Raw genomic sequence first — 14,665 nt, forward strand, 5'->3', positions numbered from 1 at the left:
AATAATCTCAAATAGATGCCATCAATGAGTTTTAAAAATAGGCCCGGTGTGGTGGCCCACACCACAAAAATCCATGAGAAAGTTTCAAATGCCTGTAATCCCCAGCACTTTGGGAGGCCAAAGTTGAGATCACGAGATCAGGAGTTCAAGATTAGCCTGGCCAACATGGTGAAACCCTTTCTCTACTAAAAATACAAAAATTAGTCGCTGTGGCAGGCACCTGCAATCCCAGCTACTCAGGAGGCTTAGGCAGGAGAATTGCTTGAACCCAGGAGGTGGAGGTTGCAGTGAGTCGAGATTGCACCACTGCACTCCAGCCTGGATTACAAAGCAAGACTCCAACTTGGAAAAAGGAAGGAAGGGAGGAAGGGAAGGAGGGAGGGAGGGAGGGAGGAAGGAAGGAAGGAAAGAAGGAAAGAAAGAAAGAAGGAAAGAAGGAAGGAAGGAAGAAAGGAGGGAAGGACAAAAAACAAAAATCACACAGGATAGAGGCTATCTTTATACTAAATTAAAACTTTATTGAATAAAGAACACTCTCCAGAACACACGATTTGATGATGGTCTAGGTCTACATTACATGCAATGAAGCTGAACATGACAGTAGTTTAACATGGAATGTCAAACAAATTAGTATTTTTCATTGTACAAAACTGTTTATGTAGCTGACATGCAAGATGAAAAGTGTCATACTCAGCATTTTCACTAATTGTCTGTGATGAGTTTTAAAAAAGGCATTTGGAGAAACTGATAGACGTCTTCAGCATACAGTTCAAATAAATTAGTTATATGTGTACTACTGAATCCTCTTTAAACCTCTCTTGCATTCCCAGTAAAATCTTAGTGCAAATATCAAATTTGCTGGTCATGCCAAAAGACTGTCAAACTCATAATAGAATACAAGTTCTGAATTACTGTGTATTAAGTAGGGCAAACCCAAGAATACCAGTTACTGCAAAATTCATTTAGGCACATTTAATAGTCCACTCTAAGCATTTTTTTCTAAGTCTCTCACATTAATGACTAAAGCCTGTTTACAGTACTAAAATTCTATCATTCAAGCATCAATGATTACATTTCAGAAAAAGAAAATCATTCATTTCAGTAATAGCATCATTGCTATATCCTAAAAAGAAAAAAGAGAAAGAATCATAATTAACAAAACCAGTATCCATAATAGGATACACGGGGAAAAACATTTTAGAAAAAAAAAAGTGTGCTTTACTTGCCACAGCAGGAATTATATAATGTAAACACCATATTGGCCCACACCACAAAAATCCATGAGAAAAGTTCAAATTTGAACACTGTATGTGCATTATTTTCAAATCTGTGTTTGTGAGTTTATACTGTATCTGCTTGTACCAATACATGACAACAAAACACACTCTTCCACACGCATACACATACAAGTGATTGCTAAACATTAAGCATGGCTTGATTCCCTGACTCTAGCTCAAAAAAGAAAAAAATGTTACATCGCAACTGTCTTAAAAATGTTTACAGAAACCATTAAATGAATGTGAGTAGTAGCGGAGGAATGATGAAAAAGTGATGGTAATGATATGGTGCAAGTGGATGGAAAAAGAATGTAGGAATAATGCTGAAATTTGCAAAGGCATGGAAAGTCTTATTCTGTGGGCCTTATCTGAATTTTAAACTGATACCAAGAATAAAAAAAATATATAGTAGATCAGGTCTAGAAAGCTTACCTTCAAAGTGCAAATTTTAACAATGGAATGTTTTAGCAGGGACTTAAGGACAATCCTCTGTCTTTTTCTTGTTGAAAAGACCAAAGGTGTTCAGGAAGTATTTATTCCTGGGTAAAATTATTTCAGTTTCTTGGTAAAACAAAAATATTTAGTCACAATTACCACCCACTCATTCACATACACAGAACCATTCTTAGGGGTGTTTGCGGGGAGAAAAAGCCCTTATCTATGTAACATCTAATGGAACTCTTATTTATAATCTAAGTTCTTTGAATCCACTACTTTAAATACCAACATGCACCTCTCTTATCCCCTCCCTCTCCACCCATCTAACCCAGACACCCCCAATGAACCTAGGTATTCTAATGTCTTTGTGTTTTCTCAGCCTCATGAGTAAGGCTGTTGAGTACCACCTCCACTGGATCAAAATCAACACCTGGTGCACATTCTACAGCACCTTTTTTCTTCTCCACAATTGAGTGGAATCTTGATGCTTTCAAGCCTGTATCTAGATCTCCAGGTCATCAGGCCGAGGTCTGCTGCTGGCACGACTGCTGGCTCTGCTTGAAGGTCGCTGGTCCACAATGGCTAGTGGCTGTAGTTCGTGTCCAGCAGCTAGTTTTTTAGAATTCTGGTTATCATCGGGGAAATCAAAAGGCTGTGCATGGGAGTTAGAGATGGTGCTTCCCGCCTGCCCCATTCGATTTTGTTCTGCACTGTAATTAGCCCAGTTTTGCTCGCTTGCTTGCTTGTTGTAATTGCGGCAAGAAGAATTGTTTCTGTCGCCAGTAACCAGCTTGTACCCAGGAGGAGACATGGGCGAGAGGGGAGCGGTTGGTGACGAGCAGCCATTGAAATAAGCGTATTTTGGAGATCCACAGTCTTTGGCAGGGCTCAGCGGGCCAGTGGTGGCATGGTAAGGGTCGCTCTTTCCCTTAACTCGATCCTTAACGCCCTTGAAGAAAACATAGAAGAGTTCAATGATATTCAAGGCAAGAGACACCAAGGACACTACCAGCATGAAGATGATGAAGATGGTTTTCTCTGTGGGGCGAGAGAGGAAGCAGTCCACCTGATGTGGGCAGGGATCTCTTTTGCAAGTGTAAACAGCACTCAAGCTGAATCCATAGATGTACCACTGGATCAGCAGGAAGGCCACCTCGAAGACAGACTTGAAGAGGATACTGATGATGTAGGTTCTCAGCAACCCTCCTCGCATCTTCACCTTGCCATGCTCTTCAATACCATACTTGAACTTCTTGATCTCAATCTGCTTCAAGTGCATCTCCACATTGGCACCGTCAGTTTGGGCAACTTTGAGTTCCTCCTCTTTCTTGTTCAGTTTCTCTTCCTTTCGCATCACATAGAACACATGAGCCAGGTACAAGAGTGTGGGTACAGACACAAATATGATCTGCAGGACCCAGAAGCGCACATGAGAGATTGGGAAAGACTTATCATAGCAGACGTTTTCACAACCAGGTTGTTGAGTGTTACAACGAAAAGCCGACTGCTCATCTCCCCAGGCTGACTCAACTGCTGTCCCCAGTAGCAGGATTCGGAAAATGAAAAGTACTGATAGCCACACCTTCCCTCCAGCGGTGGAGTAGGCTTGAACCTTGTCAAGGAGTTTGCCTAAGGCACTCCAGTCACCCATGTTGCCTGGGCACCACCTGAAAAGAAACAAAAAGACAATTAAAAGATCACAGATTTGCAAATTACTAGTTTAACATTTAGTCCCTTTCAGCAGATAGTTAAAATACTACAAAAGATTTCATATATTTCCAACATTCTTTCACAAAAAACCAAGTGCAAACTCTTCCTGTCCCATTTTCCTCAAATGAAAAGTTCTAACACGTGTTTTGTTTTTGAGCTAAAGTAAGTCTTAGAAGGAACAGAGAGTGAGTTGCAGTCATAACCTGGAAAGATGTATTGCTTGCTCAACCGCTGCCTTGCCATGTGACTTGAGAAGCCATCTGCGCTCAGCCTCTGCTTATTTTATTTGTCTGATAAATAAGGACAGTTCTTGCCTGGTAGGTCTGTGTTTGGATGGGTACCTAAGCAAAATGCCGATGTGAATTATTCAAAGCACAGGCATCTAAGAATCCAGGTAAGAACACCTACGAACACACACACATAACCTTTTTCTCAAAACTTTAATATTATTATATATCATTTTATTACTAATTTCGCCCCGAAAGATTTTTCAGTGGTATCTGAAGTGTAACTTGTGATACTCTATGTTACTGTCATTTATACTTTCTGTTTCTTTTTTTAGAGACAGGCTTTGACTATGTTGCCCAGGCTCCTGGGCTCAGGCAATCCTCCTGCCTCAGCCTCCCAAGTAATGGGTACTATTTTTGTCTTAAGCAGTGACTTGTATATAGCTCAAAAGTCTGCCTTCTATCCAGAGAAAAAGTAGGCTGTATGTAAATATGCTATTTTGCTACAATGTATTATATGTAGTAACCTACTTTCAAAAACAAAGACTAAATACACATCATACTTTAAGTAAAAAGACAAATAAACAAAACGTACTTCAGAGTGTTTTCTTCAGCCAGAAATGATTGGTTTTCATCTTTTGATTGTTATTACTTTAAAGTTCCCTTACTGGGCTTTGGGCACTCAGGCTATACATCCAATTTAATGTCTTACCAATATCTGGCTATCTAAATGTGGCTTTTCCATTACTGAGGATAAGAAAAAGATCTAAGTCAGTAGAAACTGACGAGAATCCCCAAAGTGGTCTAGTTCAATTATGCTTCTAATTTCCAATTATCTATTTAGCTGATAAAAATTGAGGTTATCAGGGTATAGGAAATATTTAGTTATAGATAGATTCACAGTCCCCGAGCCAAGGCTTTTCAATGCCTGACACTGGTTTTACAAGTATAGTAAAGCCGGCTGGGCTTGGTGGCTCACGTCTGTAATCCCAGCACTTTGGGAGGCTGAGGTGGGCAGATTACAAGGTCAGGAGTTCGAGACCAGCCTGGCCAATATGGTGAACCACACCCCTGCCCACCCCGGCTCTACTAAAAATATAAAAATTAGCTGGGCGCGGTGGCGGGCACCTGTAGTCCCAGCTACTCCGGAGGCTAAGGCAAAAGAATCGCTTGACCCTGGGAGGCAGAGGTTGCAATGAGCTGAGATTGAGCCACTGCACTCCAGCCTGGGAGACAGAGTGAGACTCCATCTCAAAAAAAAAAAGGATAGTAAAGCTGCGCTAAAAGCTAGAAATGCTTCCATGCTTTTATATATACAATATTAGCAAGGGGTGAAAGCTGGGAAGAGGTGAGTAACATGACGTGGCAGGCACAGGGAATACAAACTAATTTCAGCAGACAGTAGTAATTGGAGGGTTTAGAAAAGGATGAATTAGTCAAAGATTATTTAATAATTTAAAACAAGCAAAGCTAAGACTTTACTAATGAATTCTAAACAGTGTAACTGAAGGTAGGATCATTTAGGCTTCTTAAAAATATGTTCACTATCTGAATATAAAGAGTTTCTCATCTGATATTGAACTATGAGCTGTATTCTCCTAGTAAGAGGTAAATGAAATCCAGGGGCGTCTTCTTCCCTAGGAAGCAACATTACATTTCTGTCAAATGACTGTGTCTGCCATAGAGAACAAGAAAAAATGAAATGGACACCTGACTTGGGATTTCCTGGACCGATCAAAGAAGAGATGGTTGAGCCATAAAGCTTAAATTAGATGCCATGGGTATCTTTGATGACAGCCCAGGGACTGGTGCCAAAGAATGCTGGAATAAGAGTGGAAGGTGGGTGGGAAGGCCACAGAAATAACGCTCCCCCAGTGGTCATAAAAAAGGGAGCCTCCCTTCTACTTTTAAGAAGGATCATTTTAGATTCTGAAGTGACAAGTTAGAAAGTGAAATTGATGTATGAAAACAGCAGTCAAATAAGAACAAAGGCTTGAAGGGCTGACAAAGACAGTTAAATAGCCAAGGGAAGGCTTGAAGTAAGGGAGTAATTTAGTCTTGATGGTGAGTTTGATGGTGAGAGAATGTGAAAGAAAAAAAAACCCTATAATTTAGCAGAAAATACTAGACTGGAAATGAAGAAGTACAGTCATGAGGGTCAGACAAACAGTAAAATTGTTGAAGCTATAAATAGTTTCTATGTGATGATGTGTAAAATTGGCCCTAATTCTGTTTGTAAAAAACTACAATATTTTGCCAGTGTCATCTGCTTTTGCTCAGATATTTCAATTGTTGGGGAGAAAATAATAGAAACAATCAAGTATAAAAAGATAAACTGTTTGTATACATCTCATCACATTCATGCAATGATAGAGCTGAAGACAAACCTATCATGTTCAAAAATAACGCCAGGCACAACAGAAATTATTTTAGCTAGTGTTTCATCATTACTCAAAGTAATATATGATTGTGTAGATGCTTATAGTAATTCATCACTGTTTATTTACATTCTATAAGAAATAACATTTTGCATAATACGTAACTTTAATATAAGTTTGAGATTCTACAAAAAATACTCCACAGTTCCATTGTATGTGAACTAGGTCATCAGGCAGCTCTCTAGGTAGTATAGGTAGCAGTTTTTTTTTTTTAACACACTAGCAATTTAATTGCTAGTTGTCTTTTCTTCAAGCACCCATGCAGTTTCATTTGCATTAATGAGTTTCATCTTAATAAGATATGAATTATCCAATTGGACACTATCCTGTAACATGTAGGTATCTGTCGATTACCACTATTATAGGGAACATCAAATAATGTTTAATGTGACAGCTGCCCGCAAAGAAGTAACAAAAATTGTTCCCTTTTTTTGGTAGTTGCTCACTTTGCCATGAATCAAGTTTTGGTGACTGGTTGTTCCTCCCTGCTGCACCCCTCCCAACCTGGCTTAGTATCTTCATTTTTTCAGGTCATGTAGGATAAATTAATATCCTTTATAATAAAAGGGCATAATTATATGTTTACAGAATCCCTGGCATTGATCTACAGACTATGCACTGCATTTTTATTCAGCAGGAGACAGGCATATTTCTTATTCAACACATGAGAACACCAAGGCAGCTGGACATATCACATATATTCATGCCTTCACCTCTAGGAACCTGAGTTGGTGCTTTATATGTAGGCCAAGGTCTAAGAGAGGAGTTGCGCAAAGTTCTCATTAAGAGCAGAGTCCTAGCGGCTGGACCACGCTTCCTGCCGTCTATGCACCATGTTAGATTACATTTTCATTGCTCTTCATGGCCCGGTGGCACGTAGTCTCAGCTACTCGGGAGGCTGAGGCAGGAGAATTGCTTGAACCCGGGAGGCGGAGGTTGCAGTGAGCTAAGATTGTGCCATTGCACTCCAGCCTGGCGACAGAGCGAGACTCCGTCTCAAAAAAAAAAAAAAGAGAAAAAACATACACCCCTGGTCTTCAGCAGTCTGGATGAATCTGAATTTCTAGAGGTGGGGCCTAGGAGTAAGGTTTTTTTGTTTGTTTGTTTTTTTGGTTACTTTGTAAGTAAATGTCCCAGGTGATTCTGAAGGTTTTGGGCTAGGAGGCAAACACTGGTTTCTTGACATTTCTGCTGCTTTCTTGTTCAAAATATTTAGGGGTGGGAAAACTGTCAGGAAAGTGGAAGAGACAGAGTCTAAAAATTCCAAGGGGCTGAGTCTGTGGAGTAGCAGCTCTCTGGGCACCGGCACTGAGCCCATCCCTGGCTCCACGTTCCTCGTCACTCCTTGCATCTCCATCTGCACCTCCCTTAGAGCAGAAAGACTTAAACTCTTTAATTCAAATGAAATCCCTTAAAAATAAAGCTTCAATTTTAAAATTACATTTGACTGTGCCTTTTGCCTTAAAAACAAATCACTGAGCCGAAGTCACAGTCAAGTGTGTTCATGCCATTAATATCCTAATAGTTATTAGAATTAGAAAGTATTTTACTTTCAACTTTATTTTTCTCAAGAAGAGACAAATGTAATGAGTTGAGAGTGGAGACTTAAATAAAGGTAAATAGGATTATTGAAAACTAAAGTGAAATTAGATATCCATCATCTTTTTATGATTGGGAGAACAGAGAAGGTGAAGGTTATTAATATCTGAAAGAATAAAATCAGAGTCTAAATATACAGAAGGAAATGTCTATGGAAGTTACCGATAAAATAATCTAATGGATTTTTTGGGAGGAAAGGGAGATTGCGTATGTGTGTTGTGCTAACACCAAAATATATTTATGCCCCAAAACTCAAATGCAAACCCTTCTAATGTTTTCTTTCACTTTTATAATAACCTCTGCCCCTCCAGTAAATGCCATTGAGGGAACTCAGTTATCTATTCCTCTGCACTTACAACAGCCACGTGTTCTTTGTGGGAATATTTTTTTCCTTTTTTTGAGACAGTATCTCGCTCTGTCGCCCAGGCTGGAATGCAGTGGCACGATCTCAGCTCACTGCAACCTCCGCCTCCTGGGTTCAAGTGATTCTCCTGCTTCAGCCTCATGAGTAGCTGGGATTACAGGCGCATGCTGTCACGCCTGGCTAATTTTGTATTTTTAGTAGACACAGGGTTTCGCCATATTGGCCAGGCTGGTCTCAAACTCCTGACCTCGTGATCCTCCCGCCTCAGCCTCCCAAAGTGTTGGGATTACAGGTGTGAGCCACCGTGCCCAGCTAGTAATATTCATACGTACAAATAATTAACATAACCCACATTCACTCAATCAGCAAGTACTATAGGCACGATCTTCAAAATATAACCAGGCAATGACCAATTCTTACCAGCCTTAGCCTGATCTCAGCCATCATCAGTTTGCTAGGTTTCATGTCATTAGCCTGGTCACCCTGAGTAATTAGTCAATCTTGAGAAAACAAACCAACAATCAGCTAGGTCTGATGAGCTCTGCTCCATCCGCACAGCTCACATCCTCACTTGTTTCAGGTCTCACCTCATCAGCCAACTTTCCTGACCACCGAGTACGAAATAGCAGCATCCTTTCTCCAGTCCTGTCATTTCCTATTCCCTTTGCCCTGGTTTTAAACAATTATTTTAATAGACTTTATCTCTACTTGATATAGTAAATATTTACCTGGTTATTGTGTACATCCTTCCATGAGAAGGATTTATTATTTGCCTTCCTCAACAGGAATGTGAGCTATACAAAGGAGTTTGCTTTGTTCACTGCTATATCCCCAGTGCTTAAAAGAGTAAGAGATGCGCCCGGGCATGATGGCTCACACCTGTAATCTCAGCACTTTGGGAGGCAGAGGCAGATAGATCACTTGAGGTCAGGAGTTTGTGATCAGCCTGGTCAACATAGTGAAATTCCATCTCTACCAAAAATACAAAAAAAGTAGCCAGGCGTAGCGGTGGGCACCTGTAATCCCAGCTACTTGGGAGGCTGAGGTAGGAGAATTGCTTGAATCTGGCAGGTGGAGGTTGCAGTGAGCCAAGACTGCACCACTGCACTCCAGCCTGGGTGACAGAGACTCCATCTCAAAAAAAAAAAAAAAAAAAACATGCTGCATAGCTACCTGTTAATGAATTAAATGGGGCACACACACACACACACACACACACACACACAAAACAGATACTGTGCAAAAACAACAACAAAAAAAAACCACCAGTTTCTTTGTTTTCGTCTCTTTGGGATTCTTTTAATTGTAGTTATATATCTCAAATTTCTAAAGTTTCAGAGTAATTAAAAAGGGGACTTTACAGTAAAAAAGTATGGTCATCTCATTCTCATACTGTTAAATTTTCCAGTGACAATTGCTGAAACAGAGAACTGTTTGTTGAAACAACATGCTTCAAATGATTCCTGGGCAGGCAACAGAGCTGAATTAAGAAAAAAAGGCTCTTTACAACCCCCCACTGCTAAATTTGACTGGCTTAAAAAAAAAAAAAAAAAGAAAGAACAAGGAAAAAGGCTCTTTAACAAAGAGCTTCCTGAATTTGTTAGATGAGATCCTAATGAGGGTTAGATTCTTGTAGCACTGCATCAGGTATCACTGTTAGGTTGTTGTAGGTTAAGATTTAAAACACAAAACCAAAAAAAAAAAGAAGAGAAAAAAAAACACAACTGTGTGGCTGTCCTCTAGTTCTGTGATATTCTAACTCTGATTGCACCACACAATTTTATTGTAGCCAAGGACACCATTTCAAGAAGAAATAGTCTGTTCAAAGTTGTGTAGATTTGAAGAATGAGAAATATCGGGGAAGGCTGGGGCTCTGAAGGGTAAGAACAGCGGCTCATATTAACCCTGGTTAATACAACATCTTTGCAGTCTGAGTCTACGCAGACAGTAAAGTGACTAGACTTAAGTACCATGGAAAAGATGCCCAGTTCATCAGATAATACCGAACCTTTACTTCCTTATTTATACCTAGATGGCCTAACTGTAGTGTATTAAACTTACTGTATGTAAACATCTGTTATATTCAAAATGCTGTCTCATGGTTCTCTGATTATCCTCAGATTCCTTTATAAAGAATTGCACATTTGTGTAGGTATTTGATGTTGTGAACTGCTTATTTTGGGGGCATAGGGCAGGACAACAAAAAAACTCCAACAAGCCTTTCTTTCCCAGGCTCTTGCCCATCTTCATTGCATACACAACTTACATTAGCATCCACAAAATGAGATGAGATGGGGATTGAGGTGTGAGGAACTCCATCCAAAGAGAGGATGATGCATCACATAAAAGACAATCCCCTCCCTAGTTCAACAGCTATTACTCAACTCTCCCCCTACACAAGTTTCTCAAGATCAATTTAGGACTGTTAGAGGAAAAACCCTAAGTCAGAAGCTGCAGGCTAAAAGCTGTGTTCTTCAATCCCGGTGTAACTTAATACATTTCTATCAGTCGTTGGTGTTTCCTCTGACACTACTCTTACTTCCACCTCCAAATTGACTATATTTTTTGAATAGCCTTGCTATTTTATAATCATATAAAGACACCCTTAGGGTCCTCACAAGTGTACTGATTAAGACAGTCTATTTTGTTTTCAATGATCATTGAATAAGTTAACTCATGCATGTGAAGCTCTTAGTAAGAGCTCAGTAAAGTTTGGCATTCTTTAAAAGACCTTTAGATATAGCTCATTCGTTTTTAAATTTTTCATTTTTTTCTTTAGCAAAACAGTAACTAAAAAATAATTGACCAACATACATTTTCTTTTAAGAAAAAATTTTTATAAAGATGAAATCCTGCTATGTTGCCCAGGCTGGTTTTCAACTGCTGGCCTCAAGAGATCCTCTCACCCCACCCTCTCAAAGGGCCAGGATTACAGGCAAGAGCCATCATGCCCAGCTGATGACAAACAAACATTTTTCCTAAAATACTCTTTTAAAAGCATAGGGAAACTGAAATGTGAAATTTATGAAATTTTATAAGCCACTGATACATTAAAAAAAAGAGCTAACCACAGTTTGAATTTTGGTAAAAGACAATCTGTACACACATAATTAAGTGGTGACTTTTAAGATGGAGAATTTAGGCAGTTATGCTAAGAATTCAAAAAAATATATACTAATCTCCCATGAAAGAGATGCTCTGGGGATTTTTAAAAGCTTGAATTATCCATATTGAATATTACATTCATAATAAACACTAGATAATTACTTATTCTCTCCAGAGCTGAACTGATGTGTGCGGATAAGCTTCCACATATCTCTTCAAATAACTGAGAATCCTGAAGATAAGTTAGAACAACCGGAAAGGTGGAGTAAAAGATACTAATCACTGGTGACTGTCCTAACATTCCCTTCCCTGCGGGCATCATATACAAAGGCTCAAACCAAGTTACACCCCTGGAATTAGAGAAAAGAAAAGAAAGAATGCACCCGGTGTTTTCCCTCCTTGATTCAGGAATTTGAACCATCTAAGTAACAAAGCAACCTTCAGTATCTGCAAGCACAGCCTTTTATCTGCCTCCTGCGGAGCATCTTTGGAACCACGTTTCCCAAGCAGGGTGAGAGCATTGTAGGTATAACAATCCCCAAGGGTGAGGAACTCAGTGGCTGGGGTGAGAGTCCTCAGAAGGCATTAGAAAAATGTGGAGCATGTATAAACAGTGAAGAAAGCAGGGGCAAAGCACTAGCACTGCATTTTCCCAGCAGAGGACAGGTAACCAGTCTACGCTGACTTTGGAAGTACAAAGCACCCCCACACTGGGGGAACATGTGCTAATAATATAGAATCAACACATCGCCAGGACGGAATGTACTGCCTCTGCTTGGTATAATTTCCAGTTAATTCGGCCTACCCAGAATTACTCTTTTCCCAAAGGTGTTTTCTAACTGGCTTATTTCATTATTGTGTGTGTGGGGGGGGCGGGGGGGGCGGTTAATGAAATCTCTGCATTACTAGACGCTTTAATTTCCAGCGACCCTGGCACAAAAGTAAACATTGGGCTTCCTCACAGGGACACTTTTCACCGAGGTCAAATGCGCCCGGTTTTCAGAGGGCGAGATTCAGTATCCTTCTAGTCATTTCTAACTGGGTCCGGGAAGCAAAAGAAATTAAACCCACCTCCAAATAAAGCCACGCTTCTTTCTACAACACCGTGTACCTCTCCCCTTCCCAACCCTGCTTTGTACCCGGAGAGAAAGAGAAGCACGCCTTTTAGGCGCAAGGAGAGCTTACTGATGAGCGTTATCAGAAACGCCCAGCCAATGTCGACCGGGTCACAAAAGGGGCAGGGTGGGCGCTGCGCAGCTCCGAGCGCGAGGCGCGCGTCTAGGAAACGGGCTGACTCGTCCCGGACGCGTCATCAACTCCCTGAGGGTCTCTCCTCCCCGCCCTTTCCCCCCGCGCCGCCCCGCCTTGTTCTCGGGAAGTTTCAGGAACTTCCAGGACCAGGACAATTGCAAGTGCAATTTAAGCACGATAATTCCCAAGGTACTCAGGTTTTACCAACGCGGAGATAGTGGGGTTCAGCAAGTTTCAGGGAAAAAAAAAAAAAGCGACTGGGGGGAGAGGGATGGGAAATTAGACTGACAACTTTAATTAAATCAACCATTTGCTCTTCTACCATTTGGCACCCAGCCCATCTCTCCTCCCATCCCTCCCACCCCACGCCCCGGGTTCCTTTGCAGTGACGGAACTCGGACCTGCGCTCGGTTTGACTAGTGAGGATTGGAGGGAAACGTCCCCAGACCGCGCTGGTTCGGGCAGGAAGGCGCGGGAGGGAGTCCGGCAGACGCTAAGATGGCAGGAGGCGCCCCGCGCCCGGCCGGCCCACGGCCTCGGGCCTCCGCAAAGCTTTCATTTTTATTTGCTTTTCAGCATTCACGGGTGCAGACACTTCCACTGCAGGGTCGCGTCAAGAATCTAAACTAATTATTTTAGTCTGTAGATTTACACAGAACAAAAAGTCCTTACCGGGCACAAAAATGCATGGTTGCATTTCTGCTGAACAAAATGTGTGTTACCAAAAAAAGTATTTTAAATATTGAACCCTCTAAAGCAACACATTCGCGTTATCTTTGCCCTAGGAGCTCCAACTCCAAAGAACTGCCCCGGAGTTCTGAATTCTGTTGCAGGTTCGGGCAGAGGGAAGGTGCGGGGCCGGCGGCGGCTGGGGGTGGGTAGCTCCCTCTAAAGCGCTGTTTAAGAAAGTTTTTTTTCGTGCTGTTTCTATGAGCTCCCGTTTTAGGGGACGGTTTTGGAAAAGCACCCTGGCGTACACTCTTTTGTAAACGTCTGATCTCCTCTAATGCTCTGTAACTAACCACCACCCATTGAAGAGATTTCATCTCCTAAACTGCCAGCGTGGTCGAGCAAAAGCAGTGTCTCCTGAGGGTCTCGAAACTTTCCATAGCGGTTGCTAACACAAAGTAACAATTTACTGTTGATTTTTAAAAGTAATATTAATACTCTTGAATTTCATACCTTTTTGTTGAATGGGGAAAATTCTAGGAAGGAACCACGTGGAAGTCAGTAACCACGATGTTTTAACAAAGCACTTTGTCACAAAAGAAGTTGGCTTTGCAAAGCTATAGAACATCAATCAAGATTTCCGTATGAAAAAAGCACTTTATGAAGTGTAGAATACTATAGGAAGCACGCTAAGCAAATTTGCACTTGGATTTTTGCAATGTAATCAGTCAAATCTCCCAACCCAGGCTCCTAACCGCCCCCCCACACCCCAACAAATGATAGCACCTACACTATTACTGATTATAAAACAAATAAATTATTCTCTAAAACGAAGAACCAAACATCCAGTAAACTAGTCCTTTATTCTAATCTTAAAGGTTTGAACCTTTTACCTGTTGCAATATTAGTAGAAACTTTTGTAACAGTCAAAATATACATTCGGTCCAACAAATTTTAACTTTAAAACTATAGAAACACCTTCAAATTCATCAATCCATTTACAGTATCATAATTCAAAGCTACATTTAACACATTTTAAAACTTTAGAAAAGTTTTACTTGTAGAAAAAGAAACTACTAGGTAAAGTGTTCTCATTTTTTAAAAACTTACTCTTTTGCTTAAAAGAAGTGAAGTCACGCCAAGTGATTGAACTCCTTGGAGGATGAAGTAAAAGGAAAAGGCCGGTTCAGGCACTGAGACCTGTCTATTTAAAGTTTAAAACTCTGCTGCTGTTTGGTACTTTCCTCACGCCTTCCCCCTAATGAAAGAAAAGTGCTGATACCTCGTAAAAGCTTTTTTGTAACTTGGAGCACAGAGCTTTTAAAAGTTTCAAGCCACTGACTCAACTGGGAGGAGGGGCTAGAAGAAAGGGGAGGGCAAAGGGAAAGGCGGGGAGGAGGTGGGGAGGAGGCTGGTGAATGTGGAAGGGTGGGGGGAGAAGAGGCAAAGAGCAGGAGCGGGATCAGGATAAAGTCGTGGTTTAAATTTGCTGATGAGAAAAAATAACATAGCATTAGGGACATGAATGCCTCCACTTGGAGTTGCTCCTCACACATAAGGATCATTGATTATTGTGCTTGCTTCACC

At 40.9% G+C, this 14,665-nt stretch overlaps 1 protein-coding gene across 1 annotated transcript; it reads right to left on the reverse strand.

The window, feature by feature from the left end:
* Positions 1 to 486: 486 nt before the first annotated feature.
* GJA1 (gap junction protein alpha 1) lies at positions 487 to 14,395 on the reverse strand. The gene is made up of 2 exons (XM_012450062.2): positions 14,189 to 14,395; positions 487 to 3,382 (listed from the first exon to the last, which is right to left on the reverse strand). The coding sequence occupies exon 2, from the start codon at positions 3,364 to 3,366 to the stop codon at positions 2,218 to 2,220; it is 1,149 nt and encodes a 382-aa protein (XP_012305485.1). The 5' UTR covers positions 3,367 to 3,382; positions 14,189 to 14,395; the 3' UTR covers positions 487 to 2,217.
* Positions 14,396 to 14,665: the final 270 nt, after the last annotated feature.

Source organism: Aotus nancymaae, unplaced genomic scaffold (genome assembly GCF_030222135.1).
Source record: "Aotus nancymaae isolate 86718 unplaced genomic scaffold, 86718_ANA_hifiasm-v0.15.2.pri h1tg000040l, whole genome shotgun sequence".
Classification (NCBI taxonomy): Eukaryota; Metazoa; Chordata; class Mammalia; order Primates; family Aotidae; genus Aotus; species Aotus nancymaae.

Coding starts and splice junctions, on each gene's coding strand:
- GJA1 (XM_012450062.2), bottom strand. CDS start 3,366: ATGGGTGACTGGAGTGCCTTAGGCAAACTCCTTGACAAGGTTCAAGCC.